The sequence below is a fragment of the Neomonachus schauinslandi genome, chromosome 1, assembly GCF_002201575.2.
Source record: "Neomonachus schauinslandi chromosome 1, ASM220157v2, whole genome shotgun sequence".
Classification (NCBI taxonomy): Eukaryota; Metazoa; Chordata; class Mammalia; order Carnivora; family Phocidae; genus Neomonachus; species Neomonachus schauinslandi.
The window spans coordinates 198,627,275-198,651,215 of record NC_058403.1 but is presented as its reverse complement, the minus strand read 5'-3'; the positions used below and the strand labels follow the sequence as shown (position 1 = coordinate 198,651,215).

Below are 23,941 nucleotides of genomic sequence, written 5' to 3'. Positions count from 1 at the left end.
AATAAAGTATCAACTTAGAATTCTCTATCCAGTGAAAATATCCTTCAAAAACAAAGGTAGTCTGGCAGTTTCTTACAAAACTAAACATACTCTTATCATATGATCCATACCCATGATTCTGGGTATTTACCCAAATGAATGGAAAATTTATGCCCATAAAAAACTTGCACAAACTTGGAAGCAACCAAGATGTCCTTTAGTAGCTAGAGTACAAATATATAAACTGTGGTCAATCCAGACAATGGGATATTATTCAGTGCTAAAAAGAAATGAGCTATGGGGCGCCTGGGTGGCTCAGTTGGTTAAGCGACTGCCTTCGGCTCAGGTCATGATCCTGGAGTCCCTGGATCGAGTCCCACATCGGGCTCCCTGCTCGGCAGGGGGTCTGCTTCTCCCTCTGACCCTCCCCCCTCTCATGTACTTGCTCTCTCTCATTCTCTCTCTCTCAAAAAAAAAAAAAAAAAATTTAAAAAAAAAAAAAAAAAAAAAAAAAAAAAAAGAAATGAGCTAGCAAGTCATGAAAAGATATGAAGGAACCTTAAATGTATAATGCTAAGTGGAAGAAATCAATCTGAAAAGGTGACATACTATATGAGTCCAACTATATGACATTCTGTAAAAAGCAAAACTAGAGGGGCGCCTGGGTGGCTCAGTCGTTAAGCGTCTGCCTTTGGCTCAGGTCATGATCCCAGGGTCCTGGGATCGAGCCCCGCATTGGGCTCCCTGCTCCGCGGGAAGCCTGTTTCTCCCTCTCCCTCTCCCCCTGCTTGTGATCCTGCTCTCACTGTGTCTCTCTCTGTCAAATAAATAAATAAAATCTTTAAAAAAAAAAAAAAAAGGCAAAACTAGATAGACAGTAAAAAGATCAGTGGTTGTCAGGGATAGGGATGAGGGAGGTGGCAAAGGAGGGAGGGATGCACAGAAGGTATTTAGGGCAGTGAACTATTCTGTTTGATACGGTGGATACATACCATTACACATTTATCAAACCCACAGAGTGTACAACATCAAGAATCCTAATGCAAACTACAGACTTTGGGTGATAGTGACATGTCAATGTAGGTTCACTGTAATAAATGGGCCACTCTGGCAGGTTGTCGATAGTGGGGGAAAGCTGTGCATGTGTGGTGACAGGGGGTATTATATAGAAACTCTGTACTTTCCACTCAATTTTGACGTGAACCTAAAACTGCTCTAAAAAACAGTCTATTAAAAAAAAAGAGGAAAGACAAGGACCTTTTTCAGACAAACAAAAACAGAATTCATCACCATTAGACCTGAAATACTGGAAATATTAAAGGAAATTCTTCAGTCTAAAGGAAAAGGATTCCAGAAAAAGCTCAAATCTACATGAAAGAATAAAGAGTACGAAAAATGGCAAATATGTGGGTAAATAAAAGACTGCTCCCAAGTTTAAAAAAATTTCTTTGACATAACAAACTGCTTAAAGCAAACAATAATAATGAATTCTGGGGTTCACAGCATATGAAAGAATGAAAAAAAAAAAGTATGTCAACAACAGAACAATGGACAGGAGGGGGGCAAAATGTAAGTAGGTTCTTAGAATTATCGATAAAATGGTATTTGATACAACAGGACACTATAATAAGATAAATATTCATATTGTAAGCTATAGAGCAGTGGTTCTCAAACTTTTAGGTCCCAGGATTCCTTTTTGCTCTTCAAATACTGAGGACCCCAGAGAGCTTTTGTTCATATGGGTTCTATCTATCCAAATTTACCGTATTAGAAATTCAATTCAGGGGCGCCTGGGTGGCTCAGATGGTTAAGCATCTGCTTTCAGCTCAGGTTATGATCCAAGGGTCCTGGGATTGAGCCCCACATCTGGCTCCCTGCTCAGTGGGAAGTCTGCTTCTCCCTCTTCCCATCCCCCCAGTTTGTGTGCACACTCTCTCTCTCAAAGAAAATCTTAAAAAAATAAATTCAAACAGAAAAAAATATTTATTTTGAAACAGCATTAACAAACCCATCATATGTGAATATAATTTTTTTGTGAAAAGATAACTTTCTTTTCCAAAACTAAAGAAATTGGTAAGAGTGGCACAGTTTTACATTTTGGAAATCTCTTTAATGTCAGGCTTAACAGAAGACAGCTGGATTCTCATTTCCTTCTGTATTCAATCGTTTCATGTACCCTTAGGAAAATTCCATGGTATACTTGTGAATGGATGAGAGTGGCAAAGGCGTATGATATTTTAGTATTACTGTGAAAATAGTTTTGACCTCATGGTTCCCTTGAAAGGGTCTTAAAATCCCTAAGGTCTCCACACTACACTCTGATAACCACTCCTTAGAGCAACTACTAAAAAGTAAAACAAAGAGGAATGATTAATAAGCCAACAGAAAAGCCAATAAAGGGCACCTGGGTGGCTCAGTTGGTTAAGCGACTGCCTTCGGCTCAGGTCATGATCCTGGAGTCCCTGGATCGAGTCCCACATCCAGCTCCCTGCTCAGCAGGGAGTCTGCTTCTCCCTCTGACCCTCCTCCCTCTCATGTGCTCTCTCTCATTCTCTCTCTCTCAAATAAATAAATAAAATCTTAAAAAAAAAAAAAAAAAAAAAGGAAAGAAAAGCCAATGAAATATTTTAGGGAAAATATAAATTAATCCAAAAGAAAGCACAACCCCCCCCCCCCATAGAAGACAGATGAAATATTAGAAAATAGTAAGGGGATAGATCTTACACCCAACCTTATTGACACATTTACTAAAATGTCCATAGATTAAACACACCAATTAAAAGGCAGAGACTGTCAGAGTTATGGGTAATGAAAAGGTATGTTATAAAACCATTCGTAAGAATCTGAATTGTTCTGCATTGGTGCTTACAGATTCCTCTATCTGTAGCCCCATTCCGAATTTTAGGGCTGTGACAGAAGCCTTGAGACATAAACACTGTAGAAATCAAGGAGCCACTCAGCTACTCTGACAGATTCATTCAATCAGTATTTTATTAAGTACCTCTATGTCATAGATAAGCTGAATAAACCTCCTTTTGTTCTTTTTTTTTTTTTAAAGATTTTATTTATTTATTTGAGAGAGAATGAGATAGAGAGAGCATGAGAGGGGGAGGGTCAGAGGGAGAAGTAGACTCCCTGCTGAGCAGGGAGCCCAATACAGGACTCGATCCCGGGACTCCAGGATCATGACCTGAGCCGAAGGCAGTCGCTTAACCAACTGAGCCACCCAGGCGCCCTCCTTTTGTTCTTGATAGGTAAAGAACCTAAAGCCAAAATCTGTACAAAACTTTCTTAAATATTTAACCTGTGAAAATTTCATATATAGTTTATTTCTTCTCTGTGAGTAGATTTTGAAAAATCTCTGAAGAACAGCTCTCCTACATGGCCAAAAGTGCCCTTCACCAAGTAATGTAAATGTTCCTGAAGTCAGGCAATTCACCCCATCACTGCCCACTCAGAAATTTCCCATATGGATGGGGCAGCCTTCTGCTACAGGTGCTGGTCAGCCTTCTCCCAGCTTCCACGGGTACACAGCACTTGAGTGGATTTCACAAGTATTCTCTTCTACCCTCCAGGATAATGGACCAAAACAATGCCAAAATCGGGCTCATTATTCATACTCAAAGATCACTGAACTCTTACTTCATAAGAGCTGAGGTTGACTCAGCTCCTGGTGATCCAGAAACTAAACTGACTGATTCTATATGTGAATCACTAACTGAAAATCAAAGACAGTTAACACAGGACTCTCAGTGATCACCCCATGACCAGGTAAGCTATTTGAGTGGTGGGGGCTCAGGTCACACCACTATCATCCTTTACCCTCACCCACAGCACACAGTGCTTTACACATGACTCCCAACTATTACTGGGCTGTTCTCCTTAAAAGAATTTCCAGATTTGACGCTTGCCATGTCTACACATTGAGGGAAGCAGAATCAAAGATTGTAATAATCTTTGACTCCCAAGTATACAGGCCAATATGCCTTTTTTTATGTTCATGCTGGTTTGAGCTGCATTTTTGTTATTCACAACTGAAAGAGCATTTGCAAATACAAAGGTGTAATATTAAAGATGCCGCAAACAACAAAGTATTTTACGTGCAAGAATAGGGAGAAAAAGTTTAGACAAAAGTAAATGGCCGTAGAAAGACAGTTTGTTTTCCTTTATTCTGAATTACATGGCTAGAATGTTTCAAGCTGGTTACCAAAGGTGTCATTTACATAAAATCGAACATTAGGTGTAAAACCTTTTCAAATTATTTTTATCTTCTGCTCAGGTAGAAATGGTACACCTATTTCACTAACAGTCAAATGCACTCAAGGAACTGAAGTTATAAAAGCCCTGTTTTGGTCTGACTCTGATTCCATGTGGGAGAGAAGACACCTCTAACCTATCACTATTTGTTCACAATAAGAACTATATTTGGCAGCCTAATTACTTTGTGCACACTCATTATGATTTGAATTCCAAGAGAGAGTTATGTATGTATTTGTACTATAGCAAAGAAGAAGAACAGAAAAATTTCTCTCCTATTTTCTCTGAAAGCAGACATCTTTGAATCTCCATTAGACATCTCACTCTGGGGATGCCTGGGTGGCTGAGTTGGTTAAGCGTCTGCCTTTGGCTCAGGTCATGATCCCAGGGTCCTGGGTTTGAGTCCCGCATAGGGCTCCCTGCTCTGTGGGGAGTCTACTTCTCCCTCTGCCTGCCGCTCTCCCTGCTTGTGCTCTCTCTCTCTGACAAATAAATAAAATCTTAAAAAAAAAAAAGAAGTCTCACTCTGTAACCCCTCTTAGGCAATTAAGAGGTAGGAGGAATGTTTCCTCTTTCTAATTTCCCACTCCTTCTCATCCTTACACATGCACCATCCCTTTATCCTGACACACAGAAGCATAGTGATATATGAGAGTTATTTTTGACTTAAGCACTGGATTTATATTTGCTTTTGCAGACCCCTGAATGGACTCCTTGTTGTCTGTTGCTTAACATTCCTGAAATAATTTAATGATATAATTGAAACAAATGTCAGGAGGCTAGCCTTTAAGAAATGCTAGAGAAAGGCTACACTATACGGGTTGGAGAAAATTCTAGTACTCTTACAAGTATACAGTACAGTCCTTCAAACACCTCTCTGCTATAAATGCAAATGTGCAGATTTCTTTTTTTTTTTAAGATTTTATTTATTTATTTGACAGAGAGAGAGTACAACCAGGGGAAGCAGCAGGCAGAGGGAGAGGCCAAAGCAGGCTCCCTGCTCAGCAGGGAGCCCAATGTGGGGCTCGATCCCAGGACCCTGGGATCATGACCCGATCCGAAGGCAGACGCTTAACCGACTGAGCCACCGAGGCACCCCTGCAAATATGCTGATTTCTTAACTTTCCTGGTCTGTCCTTCTGTAACAAATGAAACACACCTTGAGGGATAAAATACATGCTCACGTATTAAACAGAAAGTAATAGTATATAGTTAAAATGTATTATTTTTTCAGAAGCCTATTACCAGGCTTCAAAAAAAGTATTAAAAATACACCGAGTTCTTTGCAGTCTCTTACATTAGACCACTAATTTAAATTTAAGCTCATGAGTGGTGTGGTACCGTTATTTGAAAACAGAAAATCTTCCCTCTCATCGCTGATATTTTATTATTTATTTACTCACTTATTTATTTATTTAAAGGAGGGAGGGGCAGAGGGACGGGGAGAAAGAGAATCTTAAGCAGGCTCCATGCCCAGTGCTTACGCAGGGCTCGATCTCACAACCCTGAGATCATGACCTAGCTGAAATCAAGAGCCAGACGCTCAACCAACTCAGCCACCCAGGTGCCCCTTATCGCTGACATTTTAAGAAGAGCACCAAGGAACACTCTTCCATTATCAGACAGGGGAAATTCCACCATTTTAGTCATTCCCAAGTGGAATTTCATCTTGGGGGTCATCTCATTATCTCACTACACAATTAAAACAAAAATTGTAATTTTTAGTTGGTGGTTTAAACCCCTAAGTAGAGACCCAAGGAGAAAACACTTCTCTATAGCCAAAGAAAGCTATTTTTTTCCTTCTGAAGTTCCTTAATCATAGTCAAGTTATATCCACCATGCTCTGACCAATTTCCTGGCTGAGGTCTGGCCCTTCAAATTTCACACAAGCTTTCACAACATGAGCATGCAGTAAGAGCTTCATGTTTACAATTCATGAAAGGGATACATGCATCCGTACACCGTCCACCTGTGGACTATTCCCTCCCAACTTTCAAATCTGATCACCAAACTAAGTCTGTTACTTTGCCATCTATTGACCACAACAACAGTATTAATTCTAGTCCTAACTTTGAACTGACGCTCCAGTATGTTTATAGATTAGAATAGTTTTCCACTAAAACCTAATTATACACCCACATATTTTTCCACAGTTGTCACTGTGAATATCATGTGAATTTAGAGCACAGCAGCTTTTCTGGAATTCAGTGTATGTATCTAGTATAACTAATCTAGGGCAGGAATTGAGAACCCACAGCCTTGACTAGAACATGTTACTTACTTTCTCTGTATGTTATCAGATACAACCTGATCAATATACTCACTTTGAGTAATATGTATATAGCGAGATTTTGCGTTATATTTCTCCTACGGTCAATCAAGCAGGATTCTACAGACCAGAAGACTGAATCATGATTAACAGTCAAGGTGCAAAAGGTAATGTCTCTTGACATGCTTGATAAACCTGGTCTCAGAGCTCAGCTGTATTCCTGTATGCACCAGACATCTCTTCTCATACCTTCTGCTTATTTTTCAAAAGATATAACTAACATAGCTACAGAAGTCTGGAAAGAGGGAGCTACTGTGGTTTTTTTGTCTGTAAGCTTCTGGATACTTTAAGTGGCAATTGCCTGACAATTCTGGGCATATTCCTAAATGAGTCAAGAAATGTGACAATAACATAGCTACAGTGATGCGATTAAGTGACTCAAATGATTCCTCTGAAATTTAGCAAGTTCCACATGGATTTAACTTAAGCACATACTTTTTTTGGCAAATGCCAAATATATGAAGGAAGAAAAACATTTCTCCCAAAGTGAATAAAATGTGAAAGAAGGTATGTTGTTTTCACTTTATTCTCTCACTCCAGCTCCTTCCCTTCTGCCCTCTTCCCTCTCCCTACCTCTCCAATGACTTAACTAGTTAAGTGACTCTTCTTGTTTAAAAAAAAAAAAAAAAAAAAAAAGAAAATATATATATATATATATATATATATACACACACACAGGGCGCCTGGGTGGCTCAGTCGTTAAGCGTCTGCCTTCGGCTCAGGTCATGATCCCAGGGTCCTGGGATCGAGCCCCACATCAGGCTCCCTGCTCAGCAGGAGGCCTGCTTCTCCCTCTCCCACTCCCCCTGCTTGTGTGCCCTCTCTCGCTGTGTCTCTGTCAAATAAATAAATAAAATCTTTTTTAAAAAATAAAAAATAAAAAAAATACTATTCAGATCTTAGGACACAGAAATACGGTCTTTGATTTCACTCAAGACACCTCACCCTAGGAGACAGTGAGTCCTGTTACAAATAGGGATAAAAATGGTTATAATTCAGTCACTGTGTATTTAATTTACTTGGTCTCTAATCCTATTTACTGTTTTGTCAGAGGGAGAGATGAGGAATAAGCTTTTTGCCTTCTTTGTTCTAAAATAATATCTCCATAGTAAAATATTTGTCCCAACTCTTAAAAAAAAAAAAAAAAAAAAAAGGTGGGGGTGTGTGGAATACTCCTTTGGTGAGGTTTTATGTAAACAGTTAACGTTTTCCCAGACCCATCAATCCCAAATGGCAGGACATTAAACTATACCATCTATGTAAGATTTCAGTTAATGAGCTAAAACACATTTAAAAAGAAACATAGAGCATCAAGGAGAATGCAGCAGATGTACAAGGAAACAGCTAAGATAGATATTTTTTAAGATTTTAAGTAATCTCTACACCCAATGTGGGGCTCAAATTCACAACCCCAAGATCAAGAGTCGCATGCTCCACTGACTGAGCCAGCCAAGTACCCAAAGAGCTGAGATATATTAAAGGAGGTTATGATGGAGTATAAATACCATGACTGTATTTGTGTGTTTAAAATGGGAAAAAAAAAAAAAGAAAGAAAAAGAAAAACACCTGTATGTGTGTATGTTTTCCAGAAAGGTCTAGAAGAACATATGCCAAAGAAAGGTTTCACAACCTTGGCACTACTGACATTTTGGGCCAGTTCTTTGTTGTGGGAGGCTGTCCTGTGCACTGTAAGATAGTTCATAACTTCCCTGGCCTCTACCCCCTAGAAGCCAGTAGCATCCCCTCAGTTGTAACAACCAAAAATGTCTCTAAATATTATTATCAGATGTCCTCTGGGGAGCAAAACTGCTCTCAGTTGAGAATTCCTGCACTAGTTAACAGTATTTATCTCCACAGAGGGAAGACGATAGGAGAGCAGCTGAAAAGAAAGTGAGGGCTTTTATTTTTTGCTCTACATACCATACTTCTGTACTGTTTGGATTTCCTAGTCCTGTCCAGTATTTATTACATGTGTTAATTCTCCAGAACAATAAGGAAAATAGAATCACAAGACCACACACTACTGGCCCTGCAAAATGACAGGACGTAGATTCCCAAATGATCAGAAAACACGTGTAAGCCACACTCACCTTCATGGGGTTTTCATCATATGTTGGGGTTCCCAGGTCCATCTCCGCTTCATGCTCAAGGCTGGCATCATCTCCTGGGCTTTCCCAAGTAGGCGGATCCCACTGAGTCTGCCTAGAAGAAGGTAAGAACAGCCATGCTGTCATGGCCAGAAAGCAGAGAACTCTGGCACAGGCATCTCTACTCATATACACATGAAATATAACATATATAATGAGGCATAGAATAAGTCAGCTTCATAAGATAGAGACATTCTTTTGCTATCTTCCCAGCAGCATGATTCTATCCCAGAGACATACATCATCTAGCCCACCGTATTTCTCTAGCCAATGAGGTGGCAATGTTTACTGGGTGTCAAAGGAGCAGTAAAACCAAACATCCTATTTCTCACCTGGCTCTTAATGTTCTGGAAAGAGGATTTAACAAAACCTGAGAAGTACACGGAGTCAGTGCTTGCCTTTGCCTCCCCTCTGCAGGTGAAGAGACCAATAGTGATTGTACCTAGCATGTACTTGGACCAAATAAAATGAATCACAACACACTCCTCACAATCCTTGGCCAAGTGAGAAAATTGCTCCTTGCTTTAGGAGCCTTCTCGTCTGTGGTTGTGCCCCTTTGCTTTAATGACTGATAGCATGGAAAAGACTTCAGGTTAAAAACTTGTGCCCTCAGCTCAAAATATTCTCAACTGCAAGAAGAAGGGTTCTACCATGTTAACTCACTGCATGTTTATTAGTTGCTTTGAAAATATGCAAGCATAGATTTTTTTTTTTTTTTAAGCTAGATCTGTGAGATAACAACTGGAAGTAAGAAAATTCCTGTTCAGGAGTCTGAAGTCAGCTGCCACAGGGAATGCTATAAGGAAAATCACTTAAAATGTCAAAAGCCTCAGAGAACTAGCAGCCTATCTGGCTGGCCAGTCCTGCCGTTGCGGTCTTCTGCTCTCCTACCGTGGCATCTTTAGTCGGCAACATCATAGACACTTGATAAAGCATAAAGGAAAATATTTGACTGTATGAAATTTTTAAACTCGTAAGACATTACAAAGACAGTTGCAATACTCTTGATAAAAAGATCTAACAATAATGACAGAAAATGGGTAGATGTCCCAAACAAGCAATTCACAAAAGATACAAGTGGCCAATAATTTACTGAAGATGGTCCATTTCAACAATAAAAGAATTAAAAATGAAAGTAAGATTTCTCACCTATTAGATTTACAAGATTAGAAGAAACTACATAAAGAAAAAGGCACTATTGTATACTTTTTGTGGGAGGCTACATTACTACAATTTTTTTTAATGGTAAGCTGACAATAATTATCAATTTAAAATGTCCATCTCTTTTAACCAACAACTCCACCTCTAGAAATCAACCCAAAGAAGGTAGTAAGATTGGAGTTATATTTAAAACAGTGAAAATCCAACAATGAGGGTGGGTTATTTTTGTACAGCCATACAAGAGAGCAGGATTTGGCAAACTTTTTTTCTATAAATGATCAAAGAGTAAATATCTTTGACTTTGTGGGCCATATGGTCTCTGTCACAACTACTCTAGTCTGCCATTATAGTGTGAAAGCAGCCATAAATAACTCCTAAATAAATGGGGGTGGCTGTGTTCCCCCAAAAACTTTATTTGCAAATACAAGTGGCCTGTGGGCATAATTTGCTGACACCTGAAACAAAGTATAAGCATGCACTAAAAATAATGTAGTTCTATATATCTATAACTAATAAAGTTCTATATAGATTGGTAAAAAGATTATAAAACATGTATCCCAACAACTCACTTAAGATTATATACCAATGAGTGTACACATACACACACACAAACACACAGAAAGCACATATATTCACATAAAGCTATCTGTCTAAAAGATGTATGCATTTTTTAAACTTCTAGGTAAAAGATAATTTGGGCTTTTTACATATAGTAGAGGTCATCAAACTATGGCTCATGGGCCAAATCTGGCCTCCTATTTTGTAAATCAAGTTTTATTGGACACAGACATGACCATTCACTTATATATGGTCTATGGGCTATTTGCACAACAACGGCAGAATTGCGTAGTTGTGACAGAGACTGACTGGCAAAGCCTAAAATATTCATTATATCTGGCCTTTTATAGAAAAGGTTTGCTCATGACCCCTGATACCTACACAATGTTAGATGAAGTCATTATCTTTTTAACATTAGTTTTCTCCAAGAGTCCTGCAGATTAAAAATACACCAAAATATATCTATCTTTTAAAAAGGACTAAAGTCTAAGGTATGATGTAACATTTAAGATGTGATTCTGGAAATCTAGCAGCCCTCAAGCACAATGAACAACAGACAATGACATCAAGCCAATATCCATAAATCTCCGCTTAATGATGGCAGCTCCTTTGAACAACTGAAAGCTGATCTGGGATGCCCAACCGCCTTTTTTTTTTTTTTTAAGATTTTATTTATTTATGTGACAGAGAGAGAGAGAGCACAAGTAGGCAGAGAGGCAGGCAGAGGGAGAGGGAGAAGCAGGCTCCCCGCCGAGCAGGGAGCCTGATGCGGGACTCAATCCCAGAACCCTGGGATCATGATCTGAGCCAAAGGCAGTCGCTTAACCAACTGAGCCACCCAGGAGCCCCCCCCAAAAGCCCTTCTTACCTTGTGATCACATGGTAGTAATAAATCTTCCCTTCTGGATCTCGGGCTGTCTTCCAGTTGGGAGGTAAGACAATGGTTTTTGGTTTGGGAGGAGAGGGGGGTGGCAGATCCAGTAGATTATTTGTCACTACCATTTCAGGCTAAAAAGAAACACACAAATTCTTGATCAGTGACATCTCTTCTAATCTAGCTGAAAAGGACAACATAGCCTACTTAAGCAATATGTAAAAACATACATCCACCTCTTCTTTTAAAAAAAGATAAAGGGCCAATCTGGGAAATGATCAGAGATGGTGTATATGAATAGCTTTAGGGATCTATCAGAAAACTGACAGTTGGCTCCAAGTTCACCATCCAAGAGATCACATTTAAAAATACTCAGCAGCTCAGTATCTAGAGCAGTATCTTGCAACCTTAATAAAACCAATGCTAAATGGCATATACCAACTTCAGGATACTGATGAGCTGAATTAGCTTTATATAGAGCTCTCTCTCTCTCTTTTTTTAAAGAAAAAATCTGAAAAGCAAGTATGACAGAATGTTAACATTTATCCATTATCAATTTTTCTGTATGTTTGAAACTTCATATTTATATTAAAAAAATTTAATGTCACATTTTGAAAAACATAAAAACTTCACAATCACTATTAGGGACTGAATTGTTTCCCCCAAATTCATATGTTGGAGCCCTAACTCCCAATGTGACTATTTGGAGAGAGCGCCTTTAAAGAGGGAATTAAAGTTAAATGAGGTCATAAGGGTAGTGCCCTAATCCAACAGGACTGGTGCGCTCATAAGAGGAAGGGACATCAGGGAATGTGGGCAGAGAAAAGGCCAGGGGAAGGTCCAGCGAGAAGACAGCCACTTGCAAACCAAGGAGAGGCCCCAGGAGACACGAAGCCTGCTGACGTCTGATCTTATAGACTTCTAGCCTCTAGAACGGTAAGAAAATAAATTTCTGTTGTTTAAGCCACTCGGTTTGTGGCATTTTGTTATAGTAGCTCTAGCAGACTCATAATAAGTTGTTATAAGAATATATGCCCGTAACTGTTTATTCTATGTAAGTCAGTTAACAAAGAATCATTTTTCTAGCTTTACCTTTGCTTGGGCAAAGAGGAACCCGAGATCCCAGGCTCAGGTAAAATATGACCACTTTTTTTTTTTTTTTTTTAAGATTTTATTTATTTGACAGAGACACAGGGAGAGAGGGAACACAAGCAGGGGGAGTGGGAGAGGGAGAAGCAGGCTTCCCGTGGAGCAGGGAGCCCGATGCGGGGCTCGATCCCAGGACCCTGGGACCATGACCTGAGCCAAAGGCAGACGCTTAACGACTGAGCCACCCGGACGCCCCAAAATGTGACCACTTTTAAGCGAACCTAGGTCTTTGAGCATCACTGCTTTGTGTATACCACTAATCCCTACTTGAGGTAGCTGCTATTTTTTGGTGTCCTGCTCAGTTCTGCTTCATTCCTGTAGTCCTCTAGCCTATAAAGTGACCGCTCTTCCCTAAGCTTTTGTGTCACTTTTCAAATCCAAAAAAAAAAGACTTCAAATCATTCAGAACTTACCAAATTACTAATCCTTCCCACACTTGGAAATGATTCTTTCCCTCCTCAAACTATCTGTACCTTTTGTGACACTAATCTCTACTTTTAGGATTATTCACTGTGATCCTCAACTCTTAGTGGAATGTCAGCTTCTAAGGATAGGAATGGAAGCTTAGGTTTGTATTAAGAGTTCCCAGAAGGGCCCAACTCATAGCAATCCCTCAAATACCTGCTGGAAGTGCAAACAGTCTTGGCCCCCAACTGTCTTCACGCGCTGTCCTTATACTCCATCCCCACTCACTGTCCTACCTGTCAAAAGCCATTATCATTCAGATGATGCTGCAGGAGGCTTCTCTGACTATCAGAATTCCAAAGTGCTAATGGGTAAGTTATTCTGTTTGGCTGCTCAATTGCTTCCAATGCCAGCCTCCTATTTCCCACTTCATCAAGATTTCACCATATCCTTCTCCATGTGGCAGAATACCATATTGTACAACAAGTATAGTGAAGTATATCACTCATTTTTTTTACCACTAGTCTGTGGTGTCTAGTGTAGTATCATATTCTAGTGCTCCATAAAATAAAAACAGCTACTTGAGAAAATTGTTACGTTAGAAATTCACAGCAAAGTATAAAAATACAAGGTCAGTTAAAATTACAAATAAAAGGGATACCGGAAGCAAAATACGTATCTATCAACACTGCTGTTAATTCTACAGAATTTTTTAAAAAATGGTTGAGTAATGCTTCCTCAGGGACACAAGCCCTTGAGTGAAACTGGGGACTACAAAAGTTAAAAACAAAAAACAGTAAAAAAAAAAACCCCAAAAAACAAAAGTAAACCTTCTAAAGATGAGGTACGCAGCCAATGAGCATTTTATCAACTGAAATATTTCTTACTGGCTGTAAGGGCTGAGGCTGCCCTGGAGCGACTATTGTCGTCACGGCCGCGGCTGGCTGGACCACCACTCCTTGCGGGTGAGCGGTGAAAATCTGTTGTCCCTGGATATACTGAAGACTTGGCTGGGCATAACTCTAAAAGATAAAATGAAGAAATCCACAATTTAGACATTTCTAGCTCTAATACAGCAGTAATTAATTTCGAAGTTGGCATCACCTTACTGGAATCCATTAATTTTTAAAAACTTTTAGTAAAGAATATTTGGATACAAATGTGTAAAACTCGTTGCAAACACAGAAGTTTCTTTCTTTTCTTTTTTTAAATAATTCCCTAGTCATTTACTTACCTTGGTTTTATCATTTAAAAAACAAAAAGAAACCCGGAAAAAAAAAAAACTGGGGGGCAGGGGGGGGGGGGCGGCTCCTAGGAGCTGTCCGAGGCCACAGTACTGGAGTGCGGCACTTAGGATATCCAAGAGACCGCTACCCAGGGCTCTTTGCAGAGAGCCTTTATACCACCAACTAAAAACTACCAGGTTGTTCTGACCAGAAAATGTCAAAGACAGTGAGGGATTTGTAGCAGAGGAAGTAAGATGGTGATCAAATTTTAAACTTGTCTTTTAGCTTTCTGTAGTCTTCGATAATACAGCTCCTTCCAAGGACGACGGCAGAATTCATTTCATCCAAAATTCTTACGACGCACGGATTCATACCATGCTTTATGAAGCTTGAAGCCCTTTCATATACATTGTCTCATTTAGTCCCGAGTCCCGACTACCATCAAAGGTTGGTATCTCCCACACCTGGAGTTACCTAAAAAAGTGCCATGGCTGCAACTTACACCTACTCTGGAATTAGTTCTCATCAAAAGAAAAACTGCTTAAAGAAGAGGTGACAACAGGGGCGCCTGGGTGGCTCGGTCGGTTAAGCGGCTGCCTTCGGCTCAGGTCATGATCCTGGGGTCGTGGGATCGAGCCCCACATCCGGCTCCCTGCTCAGCGGAGAGCTTGCTTCTCCCTCTCCATTTGCCTGCCACTCTGCCTACTTGTGCTCTCCTCTCTCTCTGTCAAATAAATAAATAAAATCTTAAAAAAAAAAGAAGAGGTGACAACCCCAAAAAATAACCCTGTTGTCTTAAGAGGTGATGACTACCAAGGAAATGAACAGGTATCCTGTACTTAAAGACAGATTTTGATCCTCAAACTGAGATTCTACCACATAATATGATTTCAGAGGCATATATTGATTGATAAGTACCCAAAATACAAAATATAATCATTCCAAATGATACCAGTAAATAACCAAGGAGTCTGAATAGGCCAATGGAACTAACGAGATTTCTGGATGAATAAGTACTGAGAAGGCACCGAGAAAAAGAGAAGAAGAATACATTATTTTTTTTTTTTTAAGATTTTATTTATTTGACAGAGAGAGACACAGCGAGAGAGGGAACACAAGCAGGGGGAGTGAGAGTGGGAGAAGCAGGCCTCCCGCTGAGCAGGGAACCTGATGCGGGGCTTGATCCCAGGACCCCGGGATAATGACCTGAGCCGAAGGCAGATGCCCAATGACTGAGCCACCCAGGAGCCCCCCCAAAAAGACTTTTTAACGCTGATGCATACCCACACAATACAATCAGAGTTCAGTACAAAAGGGTATCAGCAAAAAAGATGATCAAATACTGTTTAAGAAACTTAAAAGTATAATCTCAAAGGCAAAATATAAATAATTTTGTAAGTTTAATTTCAACTTTGCTAAAAATAAGCCATAAAACAAAACATATCTACCTGGGTTCTAGCCTATCATCACCAATTTATCTGGAAAGTGAACTTCCAAGGGCCCTGATGCCCAGTAAGAAGCATCCTGAAGAGTGGATACAAGAGGCAAGTCACTGTGCATACAGGGGGTTAATATATATGTGCTGGTAAATCTGATTCTGAGTAAAAACAGTTTCTGGGGGGCGCCAGGGTGGCTCAGTAGGTTAAGGGTCTGACTCTCGGTTTTGGCTCAGGTCATGATCTCACGGGTGGTGAGACCAAGCCCCGCATTGGGCTCTGTGCTCAGTGGGGAGTTTGCTCAGAATTCTCTCCCTTTACCCCTCCCCACACTCATGCACACACATGTGCAAGCGCGCGCTCTCTCTCTCAAATAAATAAATAAATCTTAAAAAAAAAAAAAAAAGTTTCTGGGAGGCTGAAGAAGGCAGTAAACTGATAAACATGTTATCTCCAGAGTGATCAAGAGGTTAAGCACCCAAATCTACAACAGAAAAATGCTAATATTTTGGAGGCTAAAAATTCCTTTGACCCTCAGTAATTCTTTGCTCCTGGAGAATCTGTCTGACAAGATGAGAGTTAATAAGTAAGGCTCATCAATGGAGACACTTTAAAGGACCTGATTAATGTGAAGTAAAGCTATGGTTTCTTTAGCATGAAGACTGGCTCCAAATGCTGGCTGTGCAGTGACTTCTGAACTGAAATGGCTTTATCTAGTTTGATCATTCCCTGTATTTACCAGATGAGGCTCCAGACAAATTTCACCTGTTCCTAAAATGCAAACATATATTTAAAGGATAATAATTTATCATCAGAAAAGAATGTAACACATGCTGGAAATAACTTCCAAACGAAACGCCAAAAATATCTGAACGGTATCAGCCTTGCAAAAAAAAAAAAAGTCACCCAAGATAGCAATAATCATTTAGAGGTACAGTGTTTAAAGCCCAGACTGTCAAAAAGAAAGAGGAAAATGAACATTCTTCAGGGTTCTATATAATCTGTCCAAACCAGCTGATAGTCACATGCCAATGCCAAAACTAAAAATAGCAATGAAAAGGGAAAATGGGTTTGCAGTCCCACTGAGGTTCATATGAAAGATGTACACACTTGTGAGACATAAATAGCATATGCCTGTCAAGTTTCTCTATCTGCTGGGGGAAAATCTGTAGGAGACTGGCTCTCCCCTTCAAGAGACTTGAAATTACACAAAAGCTGATTTCTCAAACATAAATCCAGTCTACAAATATCTTTAAAATAGGACTTCCCATGGAAATTACAAGAGAAATCTAAAAAGGTCTAAAATGTTATAAAAGGGAAAACATAATTATTCTGCCCCTACTTCTAGAGAGGGAAAAAAAATCACTATTACTTGATATCTGAGTCACTTCACTTCATAATGTGAAAAATTATAGTCCTTAGCACTGCATTTTTTGAGATTTGATTTAGTATGACTTTGTAAGAATAGGTCACTTAGTAATGTCACAAAACCACTATAAATCATGTGGCATCAGTTGAAATTGGGCTTTTATGTTTAATAAGCAATTATGGCAAAAAATGAAAGTCACCTCTGATGGCACATCTGCTCCAAACGTCAAAGATACTGCATACGTACACACACAAATTTGTATTATATCACATACTAACTTCACTGAAGTTATCACATCTTGCAAACTCTCAGTAGCTTATGTTGGTACAGTCAATACTACGCTCAAACACAAATCTCAAGGCCTCCTCCTGGAGGTCAGATCTTTAGACCAGACACCAGAGAGACGACCCTGACTAGGAGCATTTCACACCCCACTAACGTCAATACTCTCTCAGTATCATTAAGGTAACTGAATAATAACTATAATTAAATCTTCAAGGTACATGGTGTTTTAACTCTATCATTATTAGTATCCATTATCTCATACAAACCTCAACCACTCTGAGGCATTCAGCTCATTTCATAAATAATAAAACTAAAACTGAAGAATATAAACCGAAGCACCTCTCTCCAAGACATATATTAAATGATGGACAGGGACTCAAAACACATACACACTAATAACATGTTCTATGTTTCTCATCACCCATAGCCCAGCATTATCTCTGATAACTAATCTCACAGAGAAGGAGAGGGCAGTCTGGACCATCCAACTCCATTTATCTACCACTCTAGCACACACAAAATAGATTAGGGAGCCAACAAATGACTCCTTGGTAGGAACAGAATAGAAAACTGTAAGCAAGCAAAACCGTGATGCTTGAGTCTTAAGGCTGTGACTTAACCTTTTGCTCAGTGGGATGGAAAAAATAGACTCCATTTTATAAGAATGGCCAAATGACCAGTGACCTCTCCCCTGGGGAGTCTTTAATAAGTATTCTCCACGACTTTTGCTTATGCTCTAAAACCTAGGTTAAGGACATGCTTCAGGAATAGAAATGGGACAGAAGTAGACCATATTTCTTATATCTGATATACATTCTCAGGGAAAAACTCAAATGAATGGCTTGGTCCAAGAAAGAATATGGCAAGACAGCAGGAGAAGTTAGAATCTAAGAAATTTGCTTAAGACACTTAAAACAGGGGCGACTGTGTGGCTGAGTCGTTAAGCATTTGCCTTCGGCTCAGGTCATGGTCCCAGGGTCCTGGGATTGAGCCCCATGTCGGGCTCCCTGCTCGGCAGGAAGCCTGCTTCTCCCTCTCCCACTCCCCCTGCTTGTGTTCCCTCTCTCATTGTGTCTCTCTCTGTCAAATAAATAAAATCTTAAAAAAAAAAGACACTTAAAACATTCTGTAGGAGGCAAAATTAAACATACAAAAAGAAAAACAATACTTAAAAAAATCGACACCTGATGGCCAATAACACCGATTTTCTTTCTTTTTTTTTTTTTTTAAGATTTTTATTTATAAGGGGCGCCTGGGTGGCTCAGTAGGTTAAGTGTCTGCCTTCGCCTCAGCTCACGATCCCGGGGTCCTGGGATCAAGCCCCGGGTGGAGCTCCCTGCTCAGTGGGGAGCCTGCTTCTCCCTCTCCCCACTGCCTGCCCATGCTCTCACTCTCTCTCTCTCAAATAAATGAATAGAATCTTAAAAAAAAAAAAAAAAAAGATTTTTTTTTTTTTTAAGATTTTATTTATTTATTCATGAGAGACAGAGAGAGAGAGAGAGAGAGAGAAGCAGAGGGAGAAGCAGGCTTCCAAGGAGCAGGGAGCCTGATGCAGGACTCGATCCCAGGACTCTGGGATCATGACCTGAGCCGAAGGCAGACGCTTAACCGTCTGAGCCACCCAGGCGCCCGATTTTTATTTTTAAATAACTTCTACACCCAACATGGGGCTTGCACTCACAACCCTGAGATCAAGAGTCGCATGCTCTGTAGACTGAGCCAGCCACGCACCCCAACATCCATTTTCTTACTAGCCTTATTTAGCACTATAACATTCATTTTAAGCCAAACATGAAAGGAAAAAAAACACCTAAGAATGTTCAGTGCAGTGCTATTTATAATTACAAAAAGAACTTTTAAATGACTATCCCCAGGAAAATGGATAAGCAATGATTTGATAAGCAATGGGAAATAATACAGCCATTAAAATGCGTATCTGTATATTCACACGCATATATAAAAATACAGAGTAATTTGGGAAAATGGTTAAGAATCATGTTAAGTAGAAATAATGGGATAGTTTCAAGTCTTCAAAATTACAAATACATAAAATATATAAGCGTGTGGATAAAGAGATCATACAAAATGAAAGTAGTTAACACAGTTAAAATCTCAGGAATTAAAACTGGATACTTTGTCATGGCCTTACAAACTAAATTTTGATGCAGCTTCATCACAAAAATACTAACAGAAATAATATTACCGGTCAGTGCTAAGTAATGTGTGCAGGAAGCATCCCTGCGAGTCTCCCCCATCCAAAATAATTCACCTTTAAGGAGTGATGTGAGAGACGTAGGAATGTGGTGAGGATGCTTTATACATTCTTCTTTTTTGTTTTTTTAAGCTTAAAATGTACTGCTGTATTCTACAGAAAAGAAACCTGATTCAAAAGCACAAAAATACACCTTGAAATATAAAATCAGTATACTCAGCTTTTAAATTTAACATTACTATTTCCTACCACAGTGATATCCTCAGGCTCAGTGCATCAGAGACACTCTTGACAAACTTCATGATGATAAACATGCAGGGGATAAAAAAATAATATACACACTGGGTGGGTCTAAGAAGAAGAAAAGGGCAAGCCATCTCTTGACTCAATTACCATGACAAAGTGTTCTCCCATTGTAGGGATATGAAAGAATAAACTGTATATTATTCACTGCCTATAAGCAAAAAGGAGAGGAGTATCCAAAAGCCTCTCTCTGATCACTTGCTTTGGGGAAGTCAGCTGGAATATTTTAAGAAGCCCTATTGAGAGGTCCACGTGAAGACAGAAAACAGAGTTAACAACCATGTGAGTGAGCTTGAAAGTGAATCTTCCATCCTCTGCCTAACGACTGTAATTTCATAGACTCTGAGCCCGAACCATTCATCCAGACAAGCTACTTTTGAATTCCTGACCCACAACAACTGTGAGATGATAATTACTAGTTGTCTTAAGCTGCTAAGTTCTGGTGTAATTTGTTACACAACAGTAGATAGCTAATACAACTGATTGATATGTAAAAGTAATCAATGGCGGGCGCCTGGGTGGCTCAGTCGGTTAAGCGACTGCCTTCGGCTCAGGTCATGATCCCAGGGTCCTGGGATCGAGTCCCGCATGGGGCTCCCCGCTCTGCGGGGAGCCTGCTTCTCCCTCTCCCACTCCCCCTGCTTGTGTTCCCTCTCTTGCTGTGTCTCTCTCTGTCAAATAAATAAATAAAATCTTAAAAAAAAAAAAAAGTAATCAATGGCAGGACTTTAGCTTCACATCAGATTTAACATCCCATAAACAGACCAAGACACACAAGAGCGGTTCCAAAATTAGTTACCTGTACAATTGGTGGAGTTGTCTGTGAATAGGGTGATGTCACACCATAGACAGTTGGACAAGTCTGTCCTTGATAATATATGGTTGCTTGAGACTGTGCAGGAGAATACTGCTGCTGGACACTGACTGACTGTTGATTTGAATCCCAAACACCGTAATTCTGTCCTTGGACTGGGCCTGGGGCTGGCACTGGCAAGACGGTGACGCTGGAGTCTTGGTGTACCACACCATCACTTTGGGCCACATACTGTGAACTGGAAACTTCCACAGGGGCTGCCACATGGGGCACCACTGGCACGGGTGGAGGGGCAGCAAGGGGTTCTGTAGAATGTCCCACCAAGGGCTGAGAATGATCGTAAGGAGCAGGAGAACACACGGGGTCCATGCTGGGTGTGGGAAGGAGCACCTTTCCAGCATTAGGGTTGCTGGGATCCACATAGGCCTGCATGGGATAACCTGGTGGGTAGCCGGCGAAGGGGTGATGAGGGGCATTGTAACCAAGAGAGTCATAGGGCAGTGGAGACGTCATTCCCAGGGTCTGCATCTGCTGCTGTTGTTTCTGAGCCTCCCGCTGAGCCACCTCTTGCTCAAACAACTTCCGACGCTCCTCTGTAGAAAGTTTATTGCGGTCTTTAATTCGTACTTTCTTTTTAGAAGTTGGTGTATCATATCTAGAAAGAAAATAGTAAGAGCATCACAAACGGTTTTCCCTAAATCAAGGACATAATCAAAGCATTAATAAAGGTTATGTCACTCAATACTAAACCATTAATCACACCAACTCCAATTTGGCATTGGTTAAAAATCGGTCAAAATTACTTAAGGAATCCTGCTGATAGAAGAGAATCCCAAGAAAACATTTAGAAAAAAATAATAACTTTATCTTTATTCTCAGATTCTTGAACTTCAAATTAAAGATACATATAATATTCTAAATAGATTCTTCTTTATATTTGTATAGTCCTCTATACAGTCTACAAATTCTGAAATTTAAACAAAATACACTAATAAAAGCTAAAGAATTTGACGTCTGTCTGACCACAAATATTTATGACAAATTCAACAGAGGGCAGTTAAGTGAAGGATGAGAATGCACACATAAAAATATGGAGAGTTATATTCACCTCCTCTTCTCTGTGCAATACCAAATATAATATTTTACTGCTAAGCCTAATGCCCTGTGATGGTTTTGACAAGGCCTCCTGGAAACCATCAGCTCTAACATTCACAAGAAGAGAACTGAGAGCTTAAAAGAGTCTGCTGTGAAGTTCTATGGAGTCAATCAAACTTTTAAGAAAGTTCTATTGGCAAAAATTTAAAAATGACAACTAATTTCAAGAGGTTTCATTGCAAAGAAACCTCTAAGAACAGCTTCACGGACAAGGGCATAACATTTATTCAAACAACAAAAAACATATGGTCTAAAAAACTCTAAGCTGAAAATTTCCTTTAAAGTGTTAATGGGATGGTAGTACCCTTAGCTGCCTGGCAAAAACAAATGCAAATAGTTTATAAAGGTGCTTAAATTTAAGGTGCTTAAATCCAGGCTTCAGTGAATTCCCACAGATCAAATTCTAAGGAACATGATGAGTTCATTAGAAAATAAAATTATAAAAATATTTATACATATATCTATATAAATGAGAGGAAGAAACCCACAAAAACTACTGGTACTGGAATTATCCAATACAGACTATAAGAGACATTTAATATGTTTAATGAAATAAGAGGCTATTAAAAATATTACTAAGGAATGGGACCATAAAAAACTATCAGGTAGATTTGAAAAAGAACCCCATGAAACATCTAGAAAGGAAAAAGAGTAGAAATTAAAACTCAATTATCATATAAAATTGAGCATGCACATACCTGACAATTCAACAATTCTACTCACATACCCAGGAGACCCTGTTGCACATGTACATCAAAATTAGGTAATAGCGTTATACATAATAGAAAAAACTCTATAACAAAATGTTACACACAGCAATGCAAATGAATAAACGTCACATACAATTGTGGATAAATCTTAGCAATACAATATCAAGTTGAAAACAAAGCAGCCTCAAATTAAACACAGAAGAGCAGCCTTTTCATAAAGTTAAAAACTAATGTATTATTTTAAAATATATATTAGAGGACATAAAATGGTATTTTAAAAAAGGAAAGCCAGGGTATAATAAACACAGGATGCAAGACGGTGTCATCTCAAGTAGTAAAGGCAGGGGATAGTATAGAAAGAAATGGCTTAGCTAGATTTATATGATGGTTAAGATCACAGCACAAAAGCATGATAATATATGGAGAAGTTGATGCACAGAAATGGTGTCATGAACCAAGAAATAATCCAACATTCAATTCAATGTCCCTAAGATCCATGGTATGGTTACGTTAAGAGATGAGATCTGAAGAGAAGTACTAACATAGAAAACGATCTTCAAATTCAAAAAGCTCAATGAATTTCAACCAGAGAAACGAAAAAGAAATCCTCATATTAACATAGGGTAGTGATACTGCAGTACACCAAATACAAAGAGAGCATCTTAAAAGCAGACCAAGAGAAAAGCCAGATTACTTAAAGAACAATTAGACCAAGAAGTTTCATAGGAGAAGTAGGGGAAGCCAGAAGACAACAATAACATATGCTTCAAAGTGTTGAGAAAAACTTTTAACTTAGCAAAACTTCCTTTAAAAATGAGAGTCCATGTTCACATAAAGACTCATACATATACAAGTCTTACACTTGTAATATTCACAACAGCCATCTGGAAACAATCCAAATGCCTATCAAATAACGATTTTATAAATAAACTCTGGTAATACCTACCCAATGAACTACCACTCATTAATAAAAAGGAACTACTGAGACACATAACATAAATGGATCTCAAATGCAATCTGCTAAGAGAAAGACACATCAAATACTATCTAGAGTATGACGCCATATATACATGACATTCTGGAAAAGACAAAATCAGAGGGTCAGAAAGCAGTGGCTGGCGCCCAGTAACTAGGGATAGAAGAAGGGGATCACTCACAAAGAGCCCAAGAGAATTTTGAGATGACAGAAATGTCTATATGATGACTGTCAGTAGTTACTTAACTGCATGCATTTGACAAAACACACTGAATTATGTACTTATAATTAAATATTTCTATAAGAAATTTATATATACTGACTAAATAAAGCTGATTTTTTTTTAAAGATTTTATTTATTTATTTGAGAGAGAGAGTGAGAGAGAGAAAGAGCACAAGAGGGGGGAGCGGGAGAGGGAGAAGCAGACTCCCTGCTGAGCAGGGAGCCCAATGCGGGACTCGATCCCAGGACTCCAGGATCCTGACCTGAGCCGAAGGCAGTCGCCCAACCAACTGAGCCACCCAGGCGCCCTAAATAAAGCTGATTTTTAAAACAGGGTGAGCAATGCAAACAAAGAAGATTCTTTAGACAAAAA

At 39.3% G+C, this 23,941-nt stretch overlaps 1 protein-coding gene across 1 annotated transcript in view; it reads right to left on the bottom strand.

Annotated features, from left to right (window-relative positions):
• The window catches only part of SETD2 (SET domain containing 2, histone lysine methyltransferase), a 91,553-nt gene that overhangs the window by 10,827 nt on the left and 56,785 nt on the right, over positions 1–23,941 (bottom strand). The window contains exons 14-17 of the mRNA XM_021686955.2: positions 20,490–21,159; positions 13,747–13,881; positions 11,300–11,439; positions 8,656–8,767 (exon numbers count right to left, since the gene is read on the bottom strand). Coding sequence (XP_021542630.1) covers positions 8,656–8,767; positions 11,300–11,439; positions 13,747–13,881; positions 20,490–21,159 — 1,057 coding nt within the window. The remainder of the gene's footprint in view (positions 1–8,655; positions 8,768–11,299; positions 11,440–13,746; positions 13,882–20,489; positions 21,160–23,941) is intronic.